At 43.3% G+C, this 22,343-nt stretch overlaps 1 protein-coding gene and 1 non-coding gene across 2 annotated transcripts in view; both read left to right on the top strand.

Annotated features, from left to right (window-relative positions):
- Positions 1–19,197, top strand: part of RPP30 (ribonuclease P/MRP subunit p30) — a 36,331-nt gene extending 17,134 nt beyond the window's left edge. Inside the window, exons 6-11 of the mRNA XM_066239878.1 lie at positions 412–501; positions 11,389–11,505; positions 12,177–12,206; positions 12,597–12,634; positions 13,004–13,083; positions 17,256–19,197. Of these exons, the coding sequence (XP_066095975.1) occupies positions 412–501; positions 11,389–11,505; positions 12,177–12,206; positions 12,597–12,634; positions 13,004–13,083; positions 17,256–17,365 (465 nt within the window). The 3' untranslated portion in view covers positions 17,366–19,197. The remainder of the gene's footprint in view (positions 1–411; positions 502–11,388; positions 11,506–12,176; positions 12,207–12,596; positions 12,635–13,003; positions 13,084–17,255) is intronic.
- Positions 19,198–19,413: 216 nt separating this feature from the next.
- Positions 19,414–19,489, top strand: TRNAV-GAC (transfer RNA valine (anticodon GAC)). Its single transcript has one exon. It is a non-coding gene; the product is annotated as a tRNA-Val (tRNA).
- The last annotated feature ends 2,854 nt before the right edge of the window (positions 19,490–22,343 follow it).

Consider the following 22,343-nt stretch of genomic DNA (forward strand, 5'->3'; position numbering starts at 1 on the left):
ATGAGACCAGGAGTCTCTCCCCTTTTCTTACAATGACCAGGCTGAGAACACTGACCTTGGCATCCACAGTGCACCCCGAACAGATCTGTAAGTACAGATTTGTCTGTAACAGGAATGCCCCTTCCTCAGGTGGACTTGGTCAGGGGTCAGGACACCCTGCTTCATGAGGAAACCTTGCTTGTCGTTCCCACCACTGATTCAAAGCACAGAACCCTTCCGTTCTTCACACGGAGCGTCAGCAGCTTTTGTGACAATATGTTTCTCTTAACAGGTATGAAGTCTGTGTCCACTTCAGTGGGTTTCCAGCAGCCAGTGACCAGGAAAGAGAGGCTCAGCTCCATCCTGAAGCCACCAGCTTCCTCCAATGGGCCATGAGAAAGAGCTTACCTACCTGTTTTTCCTTCTTGACAGGTTGCTTGTACACATTTAGATGTGGATTTAGTCTGCATAACTGTAACGGAGAAACTACCATTTTATTTCAAAAGACCCCCTATTAATGTGGTAAGTATTACACTTTTCATTCTATACTTGAAACTCTAAAAACTTAGAATAACAGGCCTGACCTGTGGTGGCGCAGTGGATAAAGCGTCGACCTGGAAATGCTGAGGTCGCCGGTTCGAAACCCTGGGCTTGCCTGGTCAAGGCACATATGGGAGTTGATGCTTCCAGCTCCTCCCCCCTTCTCTCTCTCTGTATCTCTCTCTCCCTCTCTCTCTCCTCTCTAAAAATGAATAAATAAAATTATAAAAACAAACAAACAAAAAACTTAGAATAACAAACTGGACAAGGATCAGAAGTAACCAGTGTTCTTAGATGAAAGATACAAAGGCTAGATAATAGGAAGCATTTTTTAGAAGGATTTGTGTTTTTGTATACTGACTAAAGGGGGAAAGAAAGCTTAAAATAAAAAACATACAGTAAATTATGGAGATGTTTTTTTAAAAGGCCTTACAAACCAAAATTTATGAAAGCTATTTCTTGGAAGGAAAGTTAGCAGGGATGGACATTTACAGCCGGAATTGAGCTGGGGGGAGGGGGTGTAAGAGGGAGCAGGGCCCTGAGAGCATGGTAGGCCGGAGAGCATGGTAGGCACGGCCCATGCAGAGTGGAAGTCTGCACTAAAGCGTGCGGTGTACACAGAAGCCCAGGTACTTATCTAAGAAGGGCCATGCATTCAGGAGACTTTTTGTTCCTCTCTCTGCTGTAGAATTTTTCTCATTACCTTTCTACATAGTTTCTCCTGTTTCTTTTTTTCTACCCTTCATCTCCTATCTGTCTTGCCTTCCTGTAAGCCTGCTTCCATCTCAGAGGTGATAGTTCACAGCGCTGACGATAGGTCGGCACACCTGTCACCTCTGCATTGGCAGCTAGCTAATGGAAGGGGTAGGATGCTGTTTTAAAAGAGTGGCTTCCAAAGCTCAGTCTCCCATTCTCAGAAACTATATGGAAGAAGGAAAAGAGTTTAATACACAGTCCAGATTATATACCTAATCCTGTAAGAATTGGAAAATTAAAAATGTATAGCTTTTTTCCAGATCGATAACTCCCCTATTCTTTTGTCTCTGGAGTCGCAATCTTCTCAGATTGTTTTCCTGTCTGCTGCTAAGGAGTTGGCTCGATGCCAAGAATAGGGGGAGACAATGAGAAAATTGATCTATGTGGTGCAGAAAAATTGAATTCAGTGTGGAAAAATTTTAGTTGGCTTATGTTCTCCCCCTAAAAGTATGCTTCTAACACTGTATTTGAAAAGTATCCAAAATTTTAAAGTCATACATTTAAAGGGAATACTATAAAACAGATCTGATAAATATGGAGAAGAGTACTGAACATAAACCAGTATTACTGAAGCTCAAATCATTGTTTCAGCACATTCTTGCTAGTACTTATCAATGAATAAGTAAACACTAAAAAAAACCCAAATCGCCCCATTTTAGAGTTGGAGATGTCTGTTTAGCAGCTCACTTCCCAAATGTGTGGCGTGAAGACTAGCGACAGAAGCCATTGAGTTCTTCAGTCACAGGGGTAAGACCCTTCTATTGATTTCTGGCCGCATGAGTTCTCTGTTGTGCCCCAGCTGCCTATTGTAAGAGGCATAAACTAGCACAGTGCCCAAGTTCTGAGTCTGGTTGGCCTTACATGCGAGTCCTCTCCAGAAGGAGCAGTCTCGGACTCGAGAAGTTTACCGAAGCCTTACCTGCCTCAAACTGCCCATCCGGTTGCCGAAGCTGTACCTGCCTCAAACTGCCCATCCGGTTGCCGAAACCTTACCTGCCTCAAACTGCCCATCTGGTTTCTGTATGAATGGCGCCCCCTTTAGTTAGCCAGTGCAGTGGCTCTGTAAATTACCATTAACTTAGAGCTTTTATACCTTTCTCTTCATCTTAATGAACTAGGAAGGCTATTTTCTGGACGGCTTTGCCCGAGGCAGTCCACATACGGTGCTGTGTCTTTGGTTGGGAGGAGATAGTCGCCTGTGATGCACAGGCCGAGTCTGTAGACTGGGCGGCAGTGCATTTCATTTCTTATGTCCAACAACAGTGGTAAGCTTCCGATAGCCGATTTGACGAGGGCTTTCAGTTGCTTTCCTGTGAACTTGCCCTACTGTTCAACCCAGACTGTGAGCATCTAGAGAGCACCAACTGGGTTGTGGTTCTTTTTTAATTACCCCAATATCTCGCCTATAATGGGCACTGCCAGAATTTCTCAGTTAAATTAAGTATATGTCTAGCTTAGCATGGGGGCCATGCCAAATCCCGCTTGTCCTGAGCTGGTAGCTGATGTCAGTGCTGTGCTGGTGAGGGAGACCGGGCACTGGGGCAGGAAGAGACGGCCCCGGGCGTCCCACCCCACTACACCCGCAAGCTTGTCCTGAGCTGGTAGCCGACTGTCAGTGCTGTGCTGGTGAGGGAGACGGGGCACTGGGGCAGGAAGAGACGGCCCCGGGCGTCCCACCCCACTCCACCCGCAAGCTTGTCCTGAGCTGGTAGCTGATGTCAGTGCTGTGCAGGTGAGGGAGACGGGGCACTGGGGCAGGAAGAGACGGCCCCGGGCGTCCCACCCCACTCCACCCGCAAGCTTGTCCTGAGCTGGTAGCTGATGTCAGTGCTGTGCAGGTGAGGGAGACGGGGCACTGGGGGAGGAAGAGACGGCCCCGGGCGTCCCAACCCACTCCACCCGCAAGCTTGTCCTGAGCTGGTAGCTGATGTCAGTGCTGTGCAGGTGAGGGAGACGGGGCACTGGGGGAGGAAGAGACGGCCTCGGGCGTCCTACCCCACTCCACCCGCAAGCTTGTCCTGAGCTGGTAGCCGATGTCAGTGCTGTGCTGGTGAGGGAAACGGGGCACTGGGGGAGGAAGAGGCAGCCCCGGGCTTCCCACCCTACTCCACCTGTAACTTCAGGAAGGCTGCTGCTGTGTGATGATTTTTTACTTTAATTCTAACATCTTTTGTGGCACATATACACTATGGAATACTAAGCCATAAGAAATGATGACATCAGATCATTTACAGCAAAATGGCAGGATCTTGATAACATTATACGGAGTGAAATAAGTAAATCAGAAAAAAACAAGAACTACATGATTCCATACATTGGTGGAACATAAAAACGAGACTAAGAGACATGGACAAGAGTGGTGGTTACCAGGGGTGGGGGGAGGGAGGACGCAGGAGGGAAGGAGGGAGAGTTAGGGGGAGGGGGAGGGGCACAAAGAAAACTAGATAGAGGGTGACGGAGGACAATCTGACTCTGGGCGAGGGGTATGCAACATAATTTAATGACAAGATAACCTAGACATGTTTTCTTTGAATATATGTACCCTGATTTATTAATGTCATCCCATTAACATTAATAAAAATTTATTTAAAAAAAATTCTAACATCTTTGATGAAAGGTAAAAATTTGACAAGTGAGAGGAATATAAAGTATTTAACAATGTCCACTTTTCTTAAAAATCTGGTATGAACATTTTACGTACTTTTTTAAATAAAAACTAGATGATGGGTAGAGGGAAAGGCTCCAGAAGGTTATTTTTAGTCTTTCTCTGATGTAGAAGTAGGCTGTGGTGTGAATCAGTCGGCAAAAAGAGTCCCTATTAATTTATTCATCTAGTTCTCATTCAGAAGAGAGGAAGCTGGAAACATACAGAAAAGGGTGTTGAGCTGTTTGTTTAGGGTAAATAAAAGTTATATAGCTATGTATGCATTATTTGTATCTGGTAATATCTGGATACAGTATGTTTACATTAATGTATGGGAATATATTCATAGTGAAAGCGCAAAACACGGAGTGAATGTGGTTAACAATTCAGTCTGAAGTCTTGGTCCTTGCCTGCTCCTTCGGTCTAAGGATAAACTTGTCTTTGGCCATGAAAAGTTGATAGGTTGGCTCTCTAAGGATCCCTTTTTGGGGGATAGGAGGAAACAGCACAGATCTGGATAGGTTTGTGCTCTTTTCTTTTGTGGTGGTGGAAAGCGGGAGCATTAGGATAAGGAACTCATTAGTCTTCTACCTAGAGGCTGGAAGCCACGTGTAATTGTCAGCCAGTACGGTTGGGATTGTGAAGGAGGGCTAGATCACACCACAGCACTCCATCTGTACAACTTTTATGTACCCGTCCTCTGTTATCTCTGCATGCTCGCATCACCATCATTCCCTCAAGTCTCCTACAGCCCTCTTCTGAAGTCTAGAGTATGGGAATCACATACTATCCTATTTACCACATGATAGTTGGGTTTCTAAAAAATTAAATTTAACTCCTCTGCTTGGACAATCCAGTGACTTCTAATTATGTAGATTTATAGTTTAAGCACTTTCACACCTGCTGTAGTCCAGCACCTTTAGGGTTGGGTAGATGTGCATTATCGCCACTATGCAGGTAATGGAATTGAAGCTCAGGTAGTATGTTACTCCCACAGATGAACTTCTCTCTCAAAGGGTTGACTTGGGATTTATTCAAAGCTTTTATTCTAACCTGCTGTCCTTTCCCACCACTAGAAAAGACTATGTAAAGGGCGCTTTAAGCACACAATTTCATACTGAGAACATACTCTTAATTAGGGTTTTGAGAAATTTTTAAAGCAGCATGTACCTTTACTTTCCCTTTGATTTTTTTCACTGCTATTGCCATCAACAGTGATTTTAAGTATATTGTGTTATTTTCAGTGATGGTATGTGTTATGCTCTCTTTTTGATGTTTCCTTCAGCACTTGCACGCCCTTTAATCCTTATCCGTCTCTATCTTTATGATCTAGTTAGTCCCCTCTGAGAGCTGTCCAGCAGGTAGTATCTGAGGCAGAGAAGCTGTTCCAGGAATCAGGCACAGAGACTTCACTGGGTGTGAGTGCTCTAGAAACTTGATTTTTCTATCACACATATTGTGAACTGAAATCTGTTAAGTACTTTATTGATCCAATGCTTGGACCAGTGCCAGGAAACTTGCCAGCATCAAGGTAGCCCCCTCCCCCCAAAAAAATCAGAAACAAAATTCAAAGATTAATAAGACTGGTGGAAATGTTTTCACTCAGATCCCAGAAATTGAGAAGTTAAATTAAAAAAAAAAAAGATTAAAAATCCCCCCAAAATGGATTAAGTACATTTAAACTTTATTATAGTAAGAGGAATTTACATTAAAATCACCTGACTGGCATAAATCCAGATACCATGTTGAAAACCTGTGGAAAATCAGGCATTCTCATATACTGATTGTAAGTATAAATGGGAACAATCTATGAGGGAGTGAGTAATTTGGCAACACTGTCAAAATTACAGATGCTTCACCCTCTGACCTACTGTACTGTATTGGTAACAAAGTACCACAAACTGGGTGGCTTAATTAAATAGAAATTTGCCATCTCACAATGAGGGAGGCCATAAGTCTAAAATCAAGTTGTTAGCAGGGTGAACCAAATGAATTGCCTGGCTGCCACTGTGGTTACATACTACAGGCTTAACAAAAAAAGATATGTTTTAATTTATGGTGTGAACAGCAATGTGGAAGCTAAAATTGACATATTTTTATGTAAAACTTTGATTTTTTTTTTTTAATAGCAAAAGAGAGACAGAGAGACAGACAGGAAGGGGAAGAGATGAGAAGTTTCAGTTCATAGTTGCGACACTTTAGTTGTTCATTGATTTCTTCCTCACATATGCCTTGACCAGGGGGCTCCAGCTGAATCAGTGATCCTTTGTTCAAACCAGCAACCTTGGGCTTCAAGCCAGCGACCATGGGTCATGTTTATGATCCCACACTTAAGCCGGCAACCCCGTACTAAGCTGGTGAGCCCACCCTCAAGCCACATGAGCCCATGCTCAAGCCAGCAACCTCAGGGTTTTGAACCTGGGTCCTCAGCATCCGCGATTGACATTCTATCCACTGTGCTACCTCCTGGTCAGTGTAAAACTTTTATTTTTAATTTTTTTTAAAAAGATGTTTGTTCACAGGGTCCTGCTCTCTCTGAAACCTATAGAGAAATCCTTAGCTTCTGCCTACCTTTTAGTGGTTTGCTGGCAATCTTTTTGGTGGCCCTTGGCTTGCAATTGCATAATTTCAGTTTCTGCCTTTGTCTTCACCAATGCATTCTCCTGCCTTTTTGTCTTTTCATGGCTGTCATCTTATAAGAACACCAGTCATATTAGATGAGAGGCCCAGCCTATTCCAGTATGACCCCATCTTAACTATATATTGCATATATAGTGACCATATTTCCAAAAGGGTCACATACTGAGGTACTGAGGCTTAGCACTTCACCATACCTTTTATCTGGAGACACAGTTCAACCCATAATACCCCAAATCCCACTTAGTTTTTATTTTACCAATATACAGAAACAACCCAGGAAGTCAATAGATAATACACAAATAACAATATTAAAATATCTTAGAGACTGACAGGCAGTGGCACAGTGGGTGAGCATCAACCTGGGATGCTGAGGACCCAGGTTCGAAACCCCAAAGTCATCAGTTTGAGCACGGACTCCCCAGCTTGAGGGAGGTTTCTGCCTTGAGTGTGGGATCATAAACATGACCCCTGGTCAAGGGCTTGAGCCCCCCTGGTCAAGGGAATTATGAGAAGCAATCAATGAACAACTAAGGTACCACCATTATGAGTTGATGTTTCTCATCTTTGTTCCTGCCTCTCTGTCTTTCTGAAAAAAAGAAGAAGAACATTCTTAGAAATATACAATTAAAAACCAAAAGAAACAGCTAAAAGAATTAAAAATTTTGTTTCTGGGGGACAGGATTCAGGGGGTGATCAGAGTTACTGTTGTCATTATAAGTCTTTTCATAATATTAGACTTTTTCACAGTTTGTATCTTTCACTTGGATGAACATTAAAATATCTTCTAGCCTGACCAGGCGGTGGCGCAGTGGATAGAGCGTCGGACTGGGATGTGGAAGGACCCAGGTTCGAGACCTCGAGGTCACCAGCTTGAGCGTGGGCTCATCTGGCTTGAGCAAAAAAAAAAAGCTCACCAGCTTGAACCCAAGGTCACTGACTCAAGCAAGAGGTTACTCGGTCTGCTGAAGACCCACGGTCAAGACACATATGAGAAAGTAATCAATGAACAACTAAGGTGTCATAATGAAAAACTGATGATTGATGCTTCTCATCTCTCTCCTTTCCTGTCTGTCTGTCCCTAGCCCTCTCTCTGACTCACTCTCTGTCTCTGTAATATATATATATATATATCTTCTAAACAAAACAAAACAAACAAATTTAAAAAAAAATCCAAAGCCTTATCAGTAGAGGCTTGGTTAAATATAGCCTATTCCTCTCTAGTAGAATATTGTGCAGGTATAAAACAGTGTGGAAGTTATAAGCTGACATGAACCTCCAAGTCAGAACAAGAATGTAGCAGGCTACCTTTTGGGTAAAAAAGATGAAAAGTAATATATATTTGTTTGAAGAAACTGGAAGAAGACACAAGAAATAAAAGTGATTATGGAAAGTGGGAGTAAGGCAGATAGGAGCAGAAATACAAGTAAGACTGTAGCTTCCTTATCTTACTTGATTTGAGAATCATGTAACAAGTTACCCATCTTAAAGAATGATACACCTATAGTGTCATCCTTTGAATTTACTAAAGAGTTAATTTTTTATGAAATGAACAGGGAATTCATATATTATCCCAGTAATCAACTCCCTATTTTCTTTCTCTCTGTTAAGCTTTGCTTCATTCTTGGAATTTTACCACCAATATCTGTTGATTGAAGTATCACACACCTGCCCTTGGTTTGTAGCACCGCCGTGACAGTTAAGTCTCGTTAGAGATGAAGGCCCCCTATTTCAGAACCCTGGGTCAGAGAGTGAACAAGAGCCAATCAGGCAGTCATTCTTTAGGAAAAGGCTGTTATGAAAAATCATCTGATGAGCTGAAGGCAATTTTCATTAGAATGGCCTTAGAAGCAAGCGCCCACATAATGACTCTATATTGTATCAATTTAAAATAAGGTGTTATGAAAGGAACATTCACAACCCTTCAGTAGCCCCTGCCGCAATTTTGTTAGCAGTTTTAAAGTAGCCTTGATTAGTGTGCTAAGTTCAAAATCAAAAACTTTTTCTTAAAAGTAATAATTAAAATAATTATGTTCCTTTTTCTCTTCCCTTCCCCTCCAAAAAAAAAAGACTTTTATTTTAATTTGGTCCCCATAATGGGGGAGGGGACAAAATTTTAGATTCAATTTAGAATGATGCTTAGGAACCTGGTCACCTAGTCCTGTGTTCATCCACATCTTTTGCTTCCCCTCTTCTCTAGCCAACTGCCTTGTTTTTTAGTTCAGCATCTAGAACAGGGGTCCCCAAACTACAGCCCCCGAGGCCATTTATCTGGCCCCCGCTGCACTTCCGGAAGGGGCACCTCTTTCATTGGTGGTCAGTGAGAGGAGCACATTGACTATCTCATTAGCCGAAAGCAGGCCCATAGTTCCCATTGAAATACTAGTCAGTTTGTTGATTTAAATTTACTTGTTCTTTATTTTAAATATTGTATTTGTTCCCATTTTGTTTTTTTACTTTAAAATAAGATATGTGCATGTGCATAGGGATTTGTTCATAGCTTTTTTTATAGTCCGGCCCTCCAACGGTCTGAGGGACAGTGAACTGGCCCCCTGTGTAAAAAGTTTGGGGACCCCTGATCTAGAAGGATGAAGAAAAGAAATATGGCAGCCTCTCTGGCTCATTAGTACTTTTGGTCAGAGAAGTAGCCGTGGGGACATTGAGACTCTGGCTAAAGCAGGTGTTTTGGTTTGTCTGTGAATTTCAGTTTGCCAAGTTCATCCTGGTTTCTTTTATGATGGATAATCCACAATGAACAGCATTATCACTTGACCTCTTTTTCATAAACTGCAATTTATTTACTTAGAATATAAATATTTTAAACACTTGTATAAAAGGCAGTTGTGTGTTACAAAGAAGTATTATACCAGCTCTCAAATGTACAAGCTAGTCAGGAAAAATGAAGTATACATTTAACTATGGTACAAAGAGTACCATAACACATACCACTCCCAGAAATACTCAACACAGGCAAAGGACTAAGAGGTGGGGAAAGTCAGAAAAGAGGAGAGGGGAAGGTTCTGGTGTGGGAAATAGTTTGTAATTTTTTTTTTTTTTTTGTATTTTTCTAAAGCTGGAAACGGGGAGAGACAGTCAGACAGACTCCCGCATGCGCCCGACCGGGATCCACCTGGCACGCCCTCCAGGGGCGATGCTCTGCCCACCAGGGGGCGATGCTCTGCCGCGACCAGAGCCACTCTAGCTCCTGGGGCAGAGGCCAAGGAGCCATCCCCAGTGCCTGGGCCATCTTTGCTCCAATGGAGCCTTGGCTGCGGGAGGGGAAGAGAGAGACAGAGAGGAAGGGGGGGGGGTGGAGAAGCAAATGGGCGCTTCTCCTATGTGCCCTGGCTGGGAATTGAACCCGGGTCCCCCTCACGCCAGGCCGACGTTCTACTGCTGAGCCAACCGGCCAGGGCAATAGTTTGAAATTCTAACTAAACTAATATCAGATATGTAGGAAAATTCAAAATAAGATCTGGGAGCCTCAAGACAGCAAGGAAAATTATGGAAGGGGTCAATTGTGGAATAAAAAAAAGTTTGTGTTCAGGAAGGGGAAGTAGAAGGAGCCTGCCAGGTTCACCTGAATTAAATCAAGGTGGGCTGCCGGTCCTGGCAGAAAACAGGTTTTCCATCCCCTGGACACACTCAGGGGTAGACCTCCAGCAGTTACAGCTAGACGAGTCCCGCCTTGTCCTCTGGGTAGTAAAAGTCCATTCAAGCAGGCTGGCTGGGGCTTGGACTGTCCTACCTTGTCAATGACTTTTCTTTTTCCGTGGCTCATTCAAAAGCCCACTGTAGTGAAGTGACTGCCATTGCGAGTCTGATATCACCTGCAGCCTGAAACCCTGAGATGCTTCCCATTACTGTTGTCAACACTGCAGTAGTGGGCCCTTTCTAGAAGGGAGGAATCACGTCAGCTTTTCCTCTGCGTTCCCGGGCATCGTTGGCCTCAAACCTACCTCCTGGGAGTGGATGGAGAGGAAAGCTGAGCACTGCAATGGATTTCAGTCTCCTTTCCGCCACTTCTAGGCTAGTTTCTTACCAGTGGGCATCCGCCTATACACAGTGCCTTGAGTAAGAAGTTCTTTTTTCTCACATCAAAGGCCAGCTGCATAGTAAGCTAAGCAGAATCATGGAGGGCCCAGTCCTCCACCTTTTTTGCTGGGCATCCATGAGCCCCACTTAAAATAAGGGGCTTTATTAATAAAGGAAAAGGGGAGAACAACCCTGCGGCAGTTAGCAGTCTGCTGTACTGCCTTATAAAGGTGTTGGAAGGGTTAAATCCGTACATATTTACACATCATCAGCCCAGTGCCTGGCACATGACACTCAGCCATGGCTGTTTGTATTCCTTCATTCAACATACATGTAATAAAGGACCTACCTGAGAGGCCTTCCTACCCCTGTTCTTTGGAAATTTTTCAGCTCTTCATTCTTTTGTTTCTTCATTTTGGGATCCAATTACTTGGTTTACTGGCTTTGCAAACAGTTTACCTTAAGTATGCGGAGCACACCTTTTTTTCTTTTCAGTAGTTCATGGAATAACAACCCTTTCGTCACCCCGCTGGGACACTGCCTCTTCCTGATTCCTGTTTATATAAAGTCAGCCTCCCCACAACTAAGATAAACTTGATAAATAAAGCCACAGATCTGTTTTCTCCTGTGGATGGTGCTGTCACACCCAAACAGCCTGTAAATCCACCTTTGTTTAAGGCTGTACTTTGACATGCTGAAAGTAGGCAGTGGGGGGTGAAGAGGGAGGTAAGAGAGAACTTGAGTGAAAATAGTGTGTGTTTATCCTTGACAGTTTATTTTTTTTATATCCTTTGAAGGCAATTGACCGAGGCTTGAGCTTTGAACTTGTCTACAGCCCCGCTATCAGAGACTCCACAATGAGAAGGTACACAATCTCCAATGCCCTCAATTTGATGCAGGTCTGCAAAGGAAAGGTATGGTTTCATAACTTTAGGGTGTTTTTCAAATCTAGCAGTTTATTATTAATAAAGTGGGTTATCAAACCAATTCCTTAAAGCAGAAAGTTCTCAAAGCACAGGAACAAATTCTTCCATTTCAATGAGATCTGCAGGTTTTATCAGGAAGAAAAATATTGAGGGAAGAATAATGTGAGGAGAGAAAGATAAGGTGAAAGCCTTTATCTTTCAATAAGGGATTTGCAGTTTAGCCACTGGGGAAAGAGTCTGGATCAATGTTTTCCAACCTGATAAAGGGTGGTTAACTGTTTTGAGGACCATCATGAAATTTCTGCTGGACCAGCACTGGTCCACAGACCAGTGGTTGAAAAACGCTGGTCTAGATAATGAATGTTTGTCATCAGTAAGTTGAATTTAAGTTATATGACCTTTCAACTAGTTTTTAAAACTAACTCATTTTCTGTAAGATCTGATGAGAAGGCCTGTTCCACTTACTATAAGCTGCCTTTAGTTTGACATGAGGTATTTTTATTCTTTCACTTTAATTATTTACCTTACCTGAAAAGAAGTTGATTTTTATAGAGCCTTAAATGTTAAAATGTGATTGCTGGTTATTTGTATTTTGAGACTCTTCAGTTACTTTTTTTACATTTCTCTAAGATTAATAATGATCACTTTCTATCTTATAGAATGTAGTTCTGTCTAGTGCTGCAGAAAAGGTAAGCCTGCCTCTGAGTGCCTCGTTTTCCTGTCCACGCTGTAAAACTGAACATTTCCAGGGGAAGAGTTAAAATAGTAATATAATGACTGTTTATTGCATGTTTTTATTTTTAACTGTATGTGCTCATTGTAATTGCTGAAGAGGAAAATTTATCTCCATTCCTTTTGGGCTTCATGTTTTGTATATATAATTTTTTTATACTGTTACAGAATGCTTTTTAAGGTTTTTTTTTATATTTTCAAAAATTTAAGAAGACAATCGGAATTTAACTTTATATAACTGTCTTATTTTTATACACTTAATCATCCTATTAATTTACTGCAGATGAAGTCATTGAAATGTTATGAATAACTTCTCTCATGTCTATTTTGTGTTTATTTTATTTTAGCCTTTAGAAATAAGAGGTCCATATGATGTGGCAAACTTGTATCCTTTTCTGAGTAAGAAATTGTTGAAGTTTTCTTGTAGGAAATTTGGAATTAGAAATAATTAAGATTTTTTTTTTTATCCTTTTACTGTAAATTTACCAATGAATTTCAAAAACAAATTACATCAGGTCATAGAGAGCTTTATCTCTTGTTTTCTGGACTAAGGGTGAGAGGAGAAGGAAAACAAGAATGAGGGACTGGATTAAAAGCTCAGAGTTAAATGAGTCTTATTTCTAATACATGCTCCATTTGGGCGAAGAGTTAGTGTCTTTCTCAGTATGACCAGGTGAACTGACATTGGCAGTTAGTTTGTGTTAGTCTCGTGTCCTTGGCTGACTCCGGGTTGAAATCCTTAATGACCCCGCAGAGGGTTGCTGCTGGGGCTCTCTGAAAGTGACGCCAAGGCCGCCGTGTCCACCAACTGCCGGGCCGCGCTTCTCCATGGAGGTGAGCGAGTTCTTCCGGGGAAAACAGGAATGGTCATGTTAGGGGCCAGTCATTTCATCAGACAATTGAGCCATATCTACGTTTGTTATTCTGCCCTGCAGAGTTTCTTTAGGTCATCTCTGCTTAACCAGTTCTGGCCACACCCATCGGGGCCTTCTCATCCTTCCCGCAGGCTTTACTTTCTCTAGCTGGTGTGACGAATATGGTTTGTGTTACGAATGAGGACTGAGGGCCCTCTTTCAGGCTCTGTGTGTGTGTGCCCTGCCTGTCTCTGCTCTTCCTTTCTCTCCCTCTTCACAGGAGCGTGCTTTCCTCCTGAAAATCAGTGTTGAAGAACTGAAATAGTAACAGTATAAGTTAGGCCATTAAGAACACAAAAACAGCAAATGCATTGTACAAACCCAACAAACTCAAATTGTAACTTTTCACAGTTATTATAGCTTGTGATTCTTTCCTCATTTTTGTCCACGTGTTCAAGTATGTGCAGACTTTACATTTCTTACATTCATTTACATACATCTTCCTCTTCATGTTAATTCCACTACTATAAGCCATTTAATTTTTTATTCATTAGATAAAATTAGAATTAGAAGTATATGGTATGCCCAGACTTTGGAGAATGAAAATGAGATGTTTTGGTTTCTTTTTTTAACTTACACATTTCTGTTTTGTCTTTATTCTCTCAAGAAGCAGATTACTTAATATCACCCAGAGGAGTTTTAAACTTCAGAACAGGTTGCTCCATATAGACATAGTTATTTGCCACACAAATATTAGTTTAAGCTATTGAAGTTTTGTGTGTTTTCTCTGGATTTTAGTGATCTGATTTCCATTTGAAAGGATTGGTTACTGTAGTGACTTGCTGAGAATTAAATGATTTTGCTTTTGGTTTTTAAATATTTAGTTGCGAATTGTTGTATGGCCTACACCCCATCACATAAGCTATGGGAATGACCAAGTTAATCAAGATTTTATCAAAATTTTCTTGACATTAAGGAACAGTTGGTTCATACTTCGGTAGCTCTGCCATTATTTTTGTCTATCTTGAATGTAAGGAATCATCAGGAGTTTGGATAATGATTTGTGTCCCAAAGTAGACTAAAACAAGAAAGGGAAGGTTTTAGAAAAATGTAATAGGTAAAAATATGAAGTTCTGCATTTGACTTAAAAATAAGTATTTAACATAGACCATATATGTAAAGCGAGGCTTTTATAGATGCTAAACTAGAAGACTTGTGGACTTCCAGTCACATTGCCATTCACCCTAATGTGTACAGGGCAATCCTAGTTTATGCTTGCTGTCCCTGCAGAATTAACCACACATTTAGAGGATTGATTATAGTCACCTTGGTTTTAATCGGCATTGAGAGCAGTATGAGACAGCTGTGTGGTGTATTCCAAAGATTGCTAAGTTAGCCTTAGGTTACGTTAGAAGAAAGAAAGGGTTCTGAGGCCAGGGGATTTAAAGTATTATTATTGTCCTCTGCATTGATGAAGTCCCCAGCTGGCATCTGTACTATCCTTAGTGCCACATTGAAGGACAGCAGTGCACTGGAGCGCTGCTGAAAGATGGTTAATGGGTTCTTAGAGGAATTGCTGAAAGCACTGCAAGAATAGATACCTAGAAAACAGAAAACGTGGGATACATAGTAGCTTCAACATTGGAAGTCTCTTGTCACAGGGAATCAGAATTAGATGGATCCTGTAGGTTTCCAGTGAGTAGCCATTCTGAGGTTGAAGGGAAGGGGCGGAGAAAGTGGTTCAGGGCCAGGGGCTTTGGCCAGTTGACAAGGTTGGTGTTCTCAATCAGCCATTGGATCAAGGTGGACCTGTTAGGGGTGCTTGCTTTAATTACTCATGAACAAAACAGTACACTCATAAATAAGCTAAAGGTACTTGTAGATTTTCCTTGACAGGATGAGGGAAGGAAATACCTTATGTGAAAACACTTTGTGAACGAAAGCCCTGTGCAAATGTAACTTCTTGCTATTATAAAAATTTATTTCCAAAACACTTGAACTAAGAGTTACTTTATAACTGTCAGCTTAAATTAGGAAGTAAATATTCATGTGATTAAAAAATAGAATACTTCTGAGATGGAACTAGAAGAATTTAAAACTAAACTCATTTTGTTGGTTTTCACAGTTTAATTTCTATGTTTTTCTGTTGTTCTGTTTTGAGAGAGAGAGAGACAGACAGACAGGAAGGGAGAGAGATGAGAACTTCAACTTGTAGTTGTGGCACCTTAGTTCTTCATTGCTTGCTTCTCATATGTGCCTTAATCACTGGCTCCAACCAAGCCAGTGACCCCTTGCTCAAGCCAGCAACCTTGGGCTTCAAGCCAGCGACCATGGGATCATGTCTGTGATCCTGCGCTCAAGTCAGCGACCCTGTGCTCAAGCTGTTGAGCCTGCACTCTCCACTCAAGCCAGATGAGCCCGTGCTCAAGCCGGCGACCTCAGGGCTTCAAACCTGTGTCCTCAGCATCCCCGGCCAATGCTCTATCCATTGCACCACCACCTGACCAGGCTAATTTCTGTTTTTTTATTCATTCAACTCATTTTTTTAGACTTCTACTTGGAACTGTAGTGATACAAATAAACATCTCTAAATGCAACATTTTTCATTTGGTGAAATGGAAAGCATTGGCAATTTCTATGTATTTTGAGGCTCTCTGATTATGTTGGCATTTTAATAATCTTGAGAGCAGTCGTGTTCTTTTTATATATTAAATTGCTTTTAAAAACCCAGCAAAAATAGAGTAGACTTGTTAATACTAACAAATGAAAAGGTAATGCTTAACTCTTTAAAATTGACTTTACTCTTATTACTTGAAATAAGAAATAAATCTTAAACTAAATTCATGTTTATTGAGTTTTTTTGATTCTTCCTCCACAGTTAATAGGTCTTTTCCTAGTCCCTCCCACGTCCTAAGGACTAAGAGTCAGTCCCTTTTCATGGCCTTGTGCCTCTTCACAAGCTACTCTGCCAGCCTCATTTCCCCCTAATACTGGGGTCCCCAAACTTTTTACATAGGGGGCCAGTTCACTGTCCCTCAGACCGTTGGAGGGCCGCCACATACAGTGCTCCTCTCACTGACCACCAATGAAAGAGGTACCCCTTCTGGAAGTGCGGCGGGGGCCGGATAAATGGCCTCAGGGGGCCGCATGCGGCCTGTAGGCCGTAGTTTGGGGATGCCTGCCCTAATATTATATTTTCACCTTTCTCCTCCATACCAGCCATATTATACCCCAACCATGCTATATTCTTCTTACCTCTCTCTCTAATGCCTTTGCGGAGAAACACTATATTCTCCGTTTCCCTCCCTCCCTCCTATTCCCAGGGCCACCTCTTTAATGAACCTTCCTTGATTTATTCAGGCAAAGTTGATTCTTGTGGTACCTCCATTCCTATTCTGTTCGCCCCTGATGCACTTATCTCAGTGTGTTGTAGGAAGAAGTACCGTGTTAGGCATGTTTATACCTTCTATAGATGACACAGTGCCTGGCCCACTAGGGTTTTAGCAGAAGTTGGCCAAATTTAAGTAGAACTCTGCTGCTGATCTGACCTAAACATCTAATAATCCTATTCTTCTTTGTTTGTCACCAATATATGAGATCAATAAACATAATGAGTTTTATTTTCCTCATTCACTCAGCTATTTATTGAACACCTATTACATAACCAGGCATCGCTCAGTGTTGGCAGAACAATAAATATGGTTGGTTCTTCGGAGGTACACTGATGATCTAGTGGGGAGGACAGCTGTGGCACGTGCTGTGAAATGAAGTGGCTCACACGTGCCACGGGAGCAGTACACGGGACTGTGGTACTTGCTGTCGTGATGCGTCCGTCCTTCTCCTGTATGTAAAGCATCTACTGCTCTGTGCTCTATGACTTGGGTTCTGGCCGGATAAGATGCCACAGACAGACCATTAGATATACCCTGCCCCCCAGTTTTACTCTTGAAGTAATCCTGAAAAGTGAATTAGATGTTAATAATATACTGAGAGTTGAAGGGTGATTACAGTAAATGTCATCAGCACTCAGTATTTCATTATGGTTTTACAATTTGCTAGTGCTGTAAGTCAGAGCAACGTGATAATTGTTAAAATACCTCTTCCAGTCATGTCTTAACTTCAAGCACTGTGGTTTCCTTCTTTGTTTTATAGAAACTAGGAAAACTGCTTTTGGAATTATTTCCACGGTGAAGAAGCCTCGGCCATCAGAGGAAAGTGATGATTCTCTTCCAGCTTGCAAAAAAGCCAAGTGTGCGGACTGAAGAGAACCTCCCAGTGTCTGTCAGGACGCCCGTCTTCCCTTGTATAGTCTGCCGGCCTCACAGAAATAAAACCTGCGGTTTCCACATGGAGCTAGAAAGCAGTCGTCTATGAAAACAGTTTTATATTCAAGCCATTAAACTAACAAAATATAGTGAAGTGTTTAAAAAAAAGACTCAACTTAATGAATTTAGATATATGTTAAGAGAAAAACAGAGTCTAGTTTATATTCTTTTACTAAATGATAAAGTGGCAGGTATAATGAAATTAGATGTTTTAATATTTCAAAAAACTTCAAAAATATTTTTATTCATTAAAAAACTCATGCTTTTCTTGATATGCATTATATTTTTAACCTCACTACTCAAAAAGTGGTTATTTTTGCAGACTATTAAAACATTAAGGAATTGGCTTTTAGTTGCTCTTTTGGCTTTGTTTTGTTTTTTTGTTTGTTTTTTGTATACTCCTAAAGTGAAAATCAGGGAGGCAGAGAGACAGATTCCCACATGCACCCGACCGGGATCCACCCTGGCATGCCCACTAGGGGGAGATGCTCCGTTGCCTCTGGAGCCATTCTAGCACCTGAGGTGGAGGCCATGGAGCCATCCTCAGCACCCAGGCCAACTTTGCTCCCATGGAGCCTTGGGTGTGGGAGGGGAAGAGAGAGACAGAGAGGAAGGAGAGGGGGAGGGGTGGAGAATCAGATGGGCGCTTCTCCTGTGTGCCCTGACCAGGAATTGAACCCGGGACTTCCACATGCCATGCCAACACTCTACCACTGAGCCAACCGGCCAGGGCTGATCTATTCTTGTTTTAAGCCTCTTTTATTATATCCAAGTCAAAGTTCATTCTAAAAGGACTTGCTATAAAATCTGTGGAAGGAGAGGGAAAGTGCACCTAGAAGTCACACTTGGCCTCATTTCTTTTTTTTTTTTTCTGCTCTTACCTCCATGATGTCCTTGAAATAGGATTCTCTCCTTTGAATTGGAAGCTCTGGAGTTTTCCTAGTAGTTATATTAAGAATATCAAAGGATTAGACAACCAACTTTGGAAATAATTTTTTTAAGAGAAGGATTATTATATTAGATAGAAGTAGCCATTTTTGAAAATATCTGCAGTTTTGCTGTATTGATGTAAATAACTGAGGAAAAGGACAGAGAAAAGATCATTTCAAAAAGAGCTTTATACCAATCTCACTTACGAATATAGGTAAATAAAATATAGGTAAAGAGAAGTCATTAACAAAGAATATACCATGAAAGGTGAGATTTATTCTAGGAATATAAGAATATTTCAGTTCTTTTTAATGTACTATATTTTATAATATTAATAGGTCAAACAAGAAAAATCAGAATCATAACAGATGCTAACAAGACCTTTGATAAAATGTAAAATCTGCTCCAGACTTAATAATTAAGCGACAATAAAACCCTTAGCAAAATATAAGTAGACTACTTCACACCACATATGTATATATGTTCAAATACATAGATTTATATTTATTATGTAAATTAACTGAGGATTCTGAAAAGGCAGCGTTTTCGACTGGCTTCCGCTTGAGCAAGTTGCTGGATTAGCCTACTCCCCGAGCCGATGGCCCCGGCTCCTGAGCCCGCACACCGAGAGTGGGCCGCTTGAATGGCAGCTGGCTTCTGCCTGCACCGACTTGGATTCCCAGAGGTTTTTGTTTATTAGCAGGTCTTTGTGTCCTTGTATTTAGCACTGTAAAATTATATAAATTAGTTTAACATTGTGAAAAATGATGAACTGAGGCAATAAAGGAATTCCCAAGAAAACTGAAGTTGATGCTTTTGAAAGGTTTGAAAAAGATGGACGAGTCACTGAAAAAGAACTTGTCAGAAAAGATGTGAGCAGGATAACTAAGATTTGGGAGAGAACCAGTAAATTCTGCACTTGACTTGCTCTCCTAGAGTCTAATGTTCTCTCTTTAAAGAGACTGGGACTCAAGAAGGACAACTGTGGATCTCCCCTTATTTCATCCATTTCCCCAAGAACAGGTTTTAGCTTTTCTTTAAAAGATTGGCATGTGGCCCTGGCTGGTTGGCTCAGTGGTAGAGCGTCAGCCTGACGTGCAGAAGTCCCGGGTTCGATTCCCGGCCAGGGCGCACAGGAGAAGCACCCATCTGCTTCTCCACCCCTCCCCCTCTCCTTCCTCTCTGTCTCTCTCTTCCCCTCCCACATCCAAGGCTCCATTGGAACAGAGATGGCCCGGGCGCTGGGGATGGCTCCTTGGCCTCTGCCCCAGGTGCTGAAGTGGCTCGTCGCAACAGAGCGACGCCCCGGAAGGGCAGAGCATCGCCCCCTGGTGGACAGAGTGTCGCCCCTTGGTGGGTGTGCCGGTGGATCCCGGTCAGGCGCATGCGGGAGTCTGTCTGACTGTCTCTCCGGTTTCCAGCTTCAGAAAAATACAAAAAAAAAATTAAAATAAAATAAAAAATAAAAGATTGGTATGTGAGTCCACTTTTATATAATTTAAACTGAAATAAAATGTTTAAGGGGATGTAGGTTCAACTTCTTAGATGTCACATCTAAATCTACTTTTTCAGCTGACTGACATGCATGTCTGTGTGTTTGCTCCAGTTCCACCAGATATAATATTGAGGGCTTTAATGGTGCATTTAAAATTATGTAAAATTATTGCAGATGTGACTTCCTACAAAACAAGAGAAGCAACTGGGAAAAGATTAGAAATACAGGTGCTTTTTAGTTTACAAACGTGTTACGTATTTATAGCTGGACCTGCTTTTATGAATATGTGCTCATCTCAATGTTCACAGTGCTAGGGCGTGGTGGCTGGTCACCGGTGAGTATGTGCTCGTCTCAGTGGTCACAGTGCTAGGGCGTGGTGGCTGGTCACCGGTGAGTATGTGCTCATCTCAGTGGTCACAGTGCTAGGGCACAGTGACTGGTCACCGGTGAGTATGTGCTCGTCTCAGTGGTCACAGTGCTAGGGCGTGGTGGCTGGTCACAGGTGAGTATGTGCTCATCTCAGTGGTCACAGTGCTAGGGCACAGTGACTGGTCACCGGTGAGTATGTGCTCGTCTCAGTGGTCACAGTGCTAGGGCACAGTGGCTGGTCACAGGTGAGTATGTGCTCGTCTCAGTGGTCACAGTGCTAGGGCACAGTGACTGGTCACCGGTGAGTATGTGCTCCTCTCAGTGTTCACAGTGCTAGGGCACAGTGACTGGTCACCGGTGAGTATGTGCTCGTCTCAGTGGTCACAGTGCTAGGGCACAGTGACTGGTCACCGGTGAGTATGTGCTCGTCTCAGTGGTCACAGTGCTAGGGCACAGTGACTGGTCACCGGTGAGTATGTGCTCGTCTCAGTGGTCACAGTGCTAGGGCGTGGTGGCTGGTCACCGGTGAGTATGTGCTCGTCTCAGTGTTCACAGTGCTAGGGCACAGTGACTGGTCACCGGTGAGTATGTGCTCATCTCAGTGGTCACAGTGCTAGGGCACAGTGACTGGTCACCGGTGAGTATGTGCTCGTCTCAGTGGTCACTGTACTAGGGCGTGGTGGCTGGTCACCGGTGAGTATGTGCTCGTCTCAGTGGTCACAGTGCTAGGGCACAGTGACTGGTCACCGGTGAGTATGTGCTCGTCTCAGTGGTCACAGTGCTAGGGCGTGCTGGCTGGTCACAGGTGAGTATGTGCTCGTCTCAGTGGTCACAGTGCTAGGGCACAGTGACTGGTCACCGGTGAGTATGTGCTCGTCTCAGTGGTCACAGTGCTAGGGCACAGTGACTGGTCACCGGTGAGTATGTGCTCGTCTCAGTGGTCACAGTGCTAGGGCGTGCTGGCTGGTCACAGGTGAGTATGTGCTCGTCTCAGTGGTCACAGTGCTAGGGCACAGTGACTGGTCACCGGTGAGTATGTGCTCGTCTCAGTGGTCACAGTGCTAGGGCGTGGTGGCTGGTCACCGGTGAGTATGTGCTCATCTCAGTGGTCACAGTGCTAGGGCACAGTGACTGGTCACCGGTGAGTATGTGCTCGTCTCAGTGGTCACAGTGCTAGGGAGTGGTGGCTGGTCACCGGTGAGTATGTGCTCGTCTCAGTGGTCACAGTGCTAGGGCACAGTGACTGGTCACCGGTGAGTATGTGCTCGTCTCAGTGGTCACAGTGCTAGGGCACAGTGACTGGTCACCGGTGAGTATGTGCTCCTCTCAGTGTTCACAGTGCTAGGGCACAGTGGCTGGTCACAGGTGAGTATGTGCTCGTCTCAGTGGTCACAGTGCTAGGGCACAGTGACTGGTCACCGGTGAGTATGTGCTCGTCTCAGTGGTCACAGTGCTAGGGCGTGCTGGCTGGTCACAGGTGAGTATGTGCTCGTCTCAGTGTTCACAGTGCTAGGGCACAGTGACTGGTCACCGGTGAGTATGTGCTCATCTCAGTGGTCACAGTGCTAGGGCACAGTGACTGGTCACCGGTGAGTATGTGCTCGTCTCAGTGGTCACTGTACTAGGGCGTGGTGGCTGGTCACCGGTGAGTATGTGCTCGTCTCAGTGGTCACAGTGCTAGGGCACAGTGACTGGTCACCGGTGAGTATGTGCTCGTCTCAGTGGTCACAGTGCTAGGGCGTGCTGGCTGGTCACAGGTGAGTATGTGCTCGTCTCAGTGGTCACAGTGCTAGGGCACAGTGACTGATCACCGGTGAGTATGTGCTCGTCTCAGTGGTCACAGTGCTAGGGCGTGCTGGCTGGTCACAGGTGAGTATGTGCTCATCTCAGTGGTCACAGTGCTAGGGCGTGGTGGCTGGTCACCGGTGAGTATGTGCTCATCTCAGTGGTCACAGTGCTAGGGCACAGTGACTGGTCACCGGTGAGTATGTGCTCATCTCAGTGGTCACAGTGCTAGGGCACAGTGACTGGTCACCGGTGAGTATGTGCTCGTCTCAGTGGTCACAGTGCTAGGGAGTGGTGGCTGGTCACCGGTGAGTATGTGCTCGTCTCAGTGGTCAC

The sequence above is a fragment of the Saccopteryx bilineata genome, chromosome 7, assembly GCF_036850765.1.
Source record: "Saccopteryx bilineata isolate mSacBil1 chromosome 7, mSacBil1_pri_phased_curated, whole genome shotgun sequence".
In the NCBI taxonomy this organism is placed as follows: Eukaryota; Metazoa; Chordata; class Mammalia; order Chiroptera; family Emballonuridae; genus Saccopteryx; species Saccopteryx bilineata.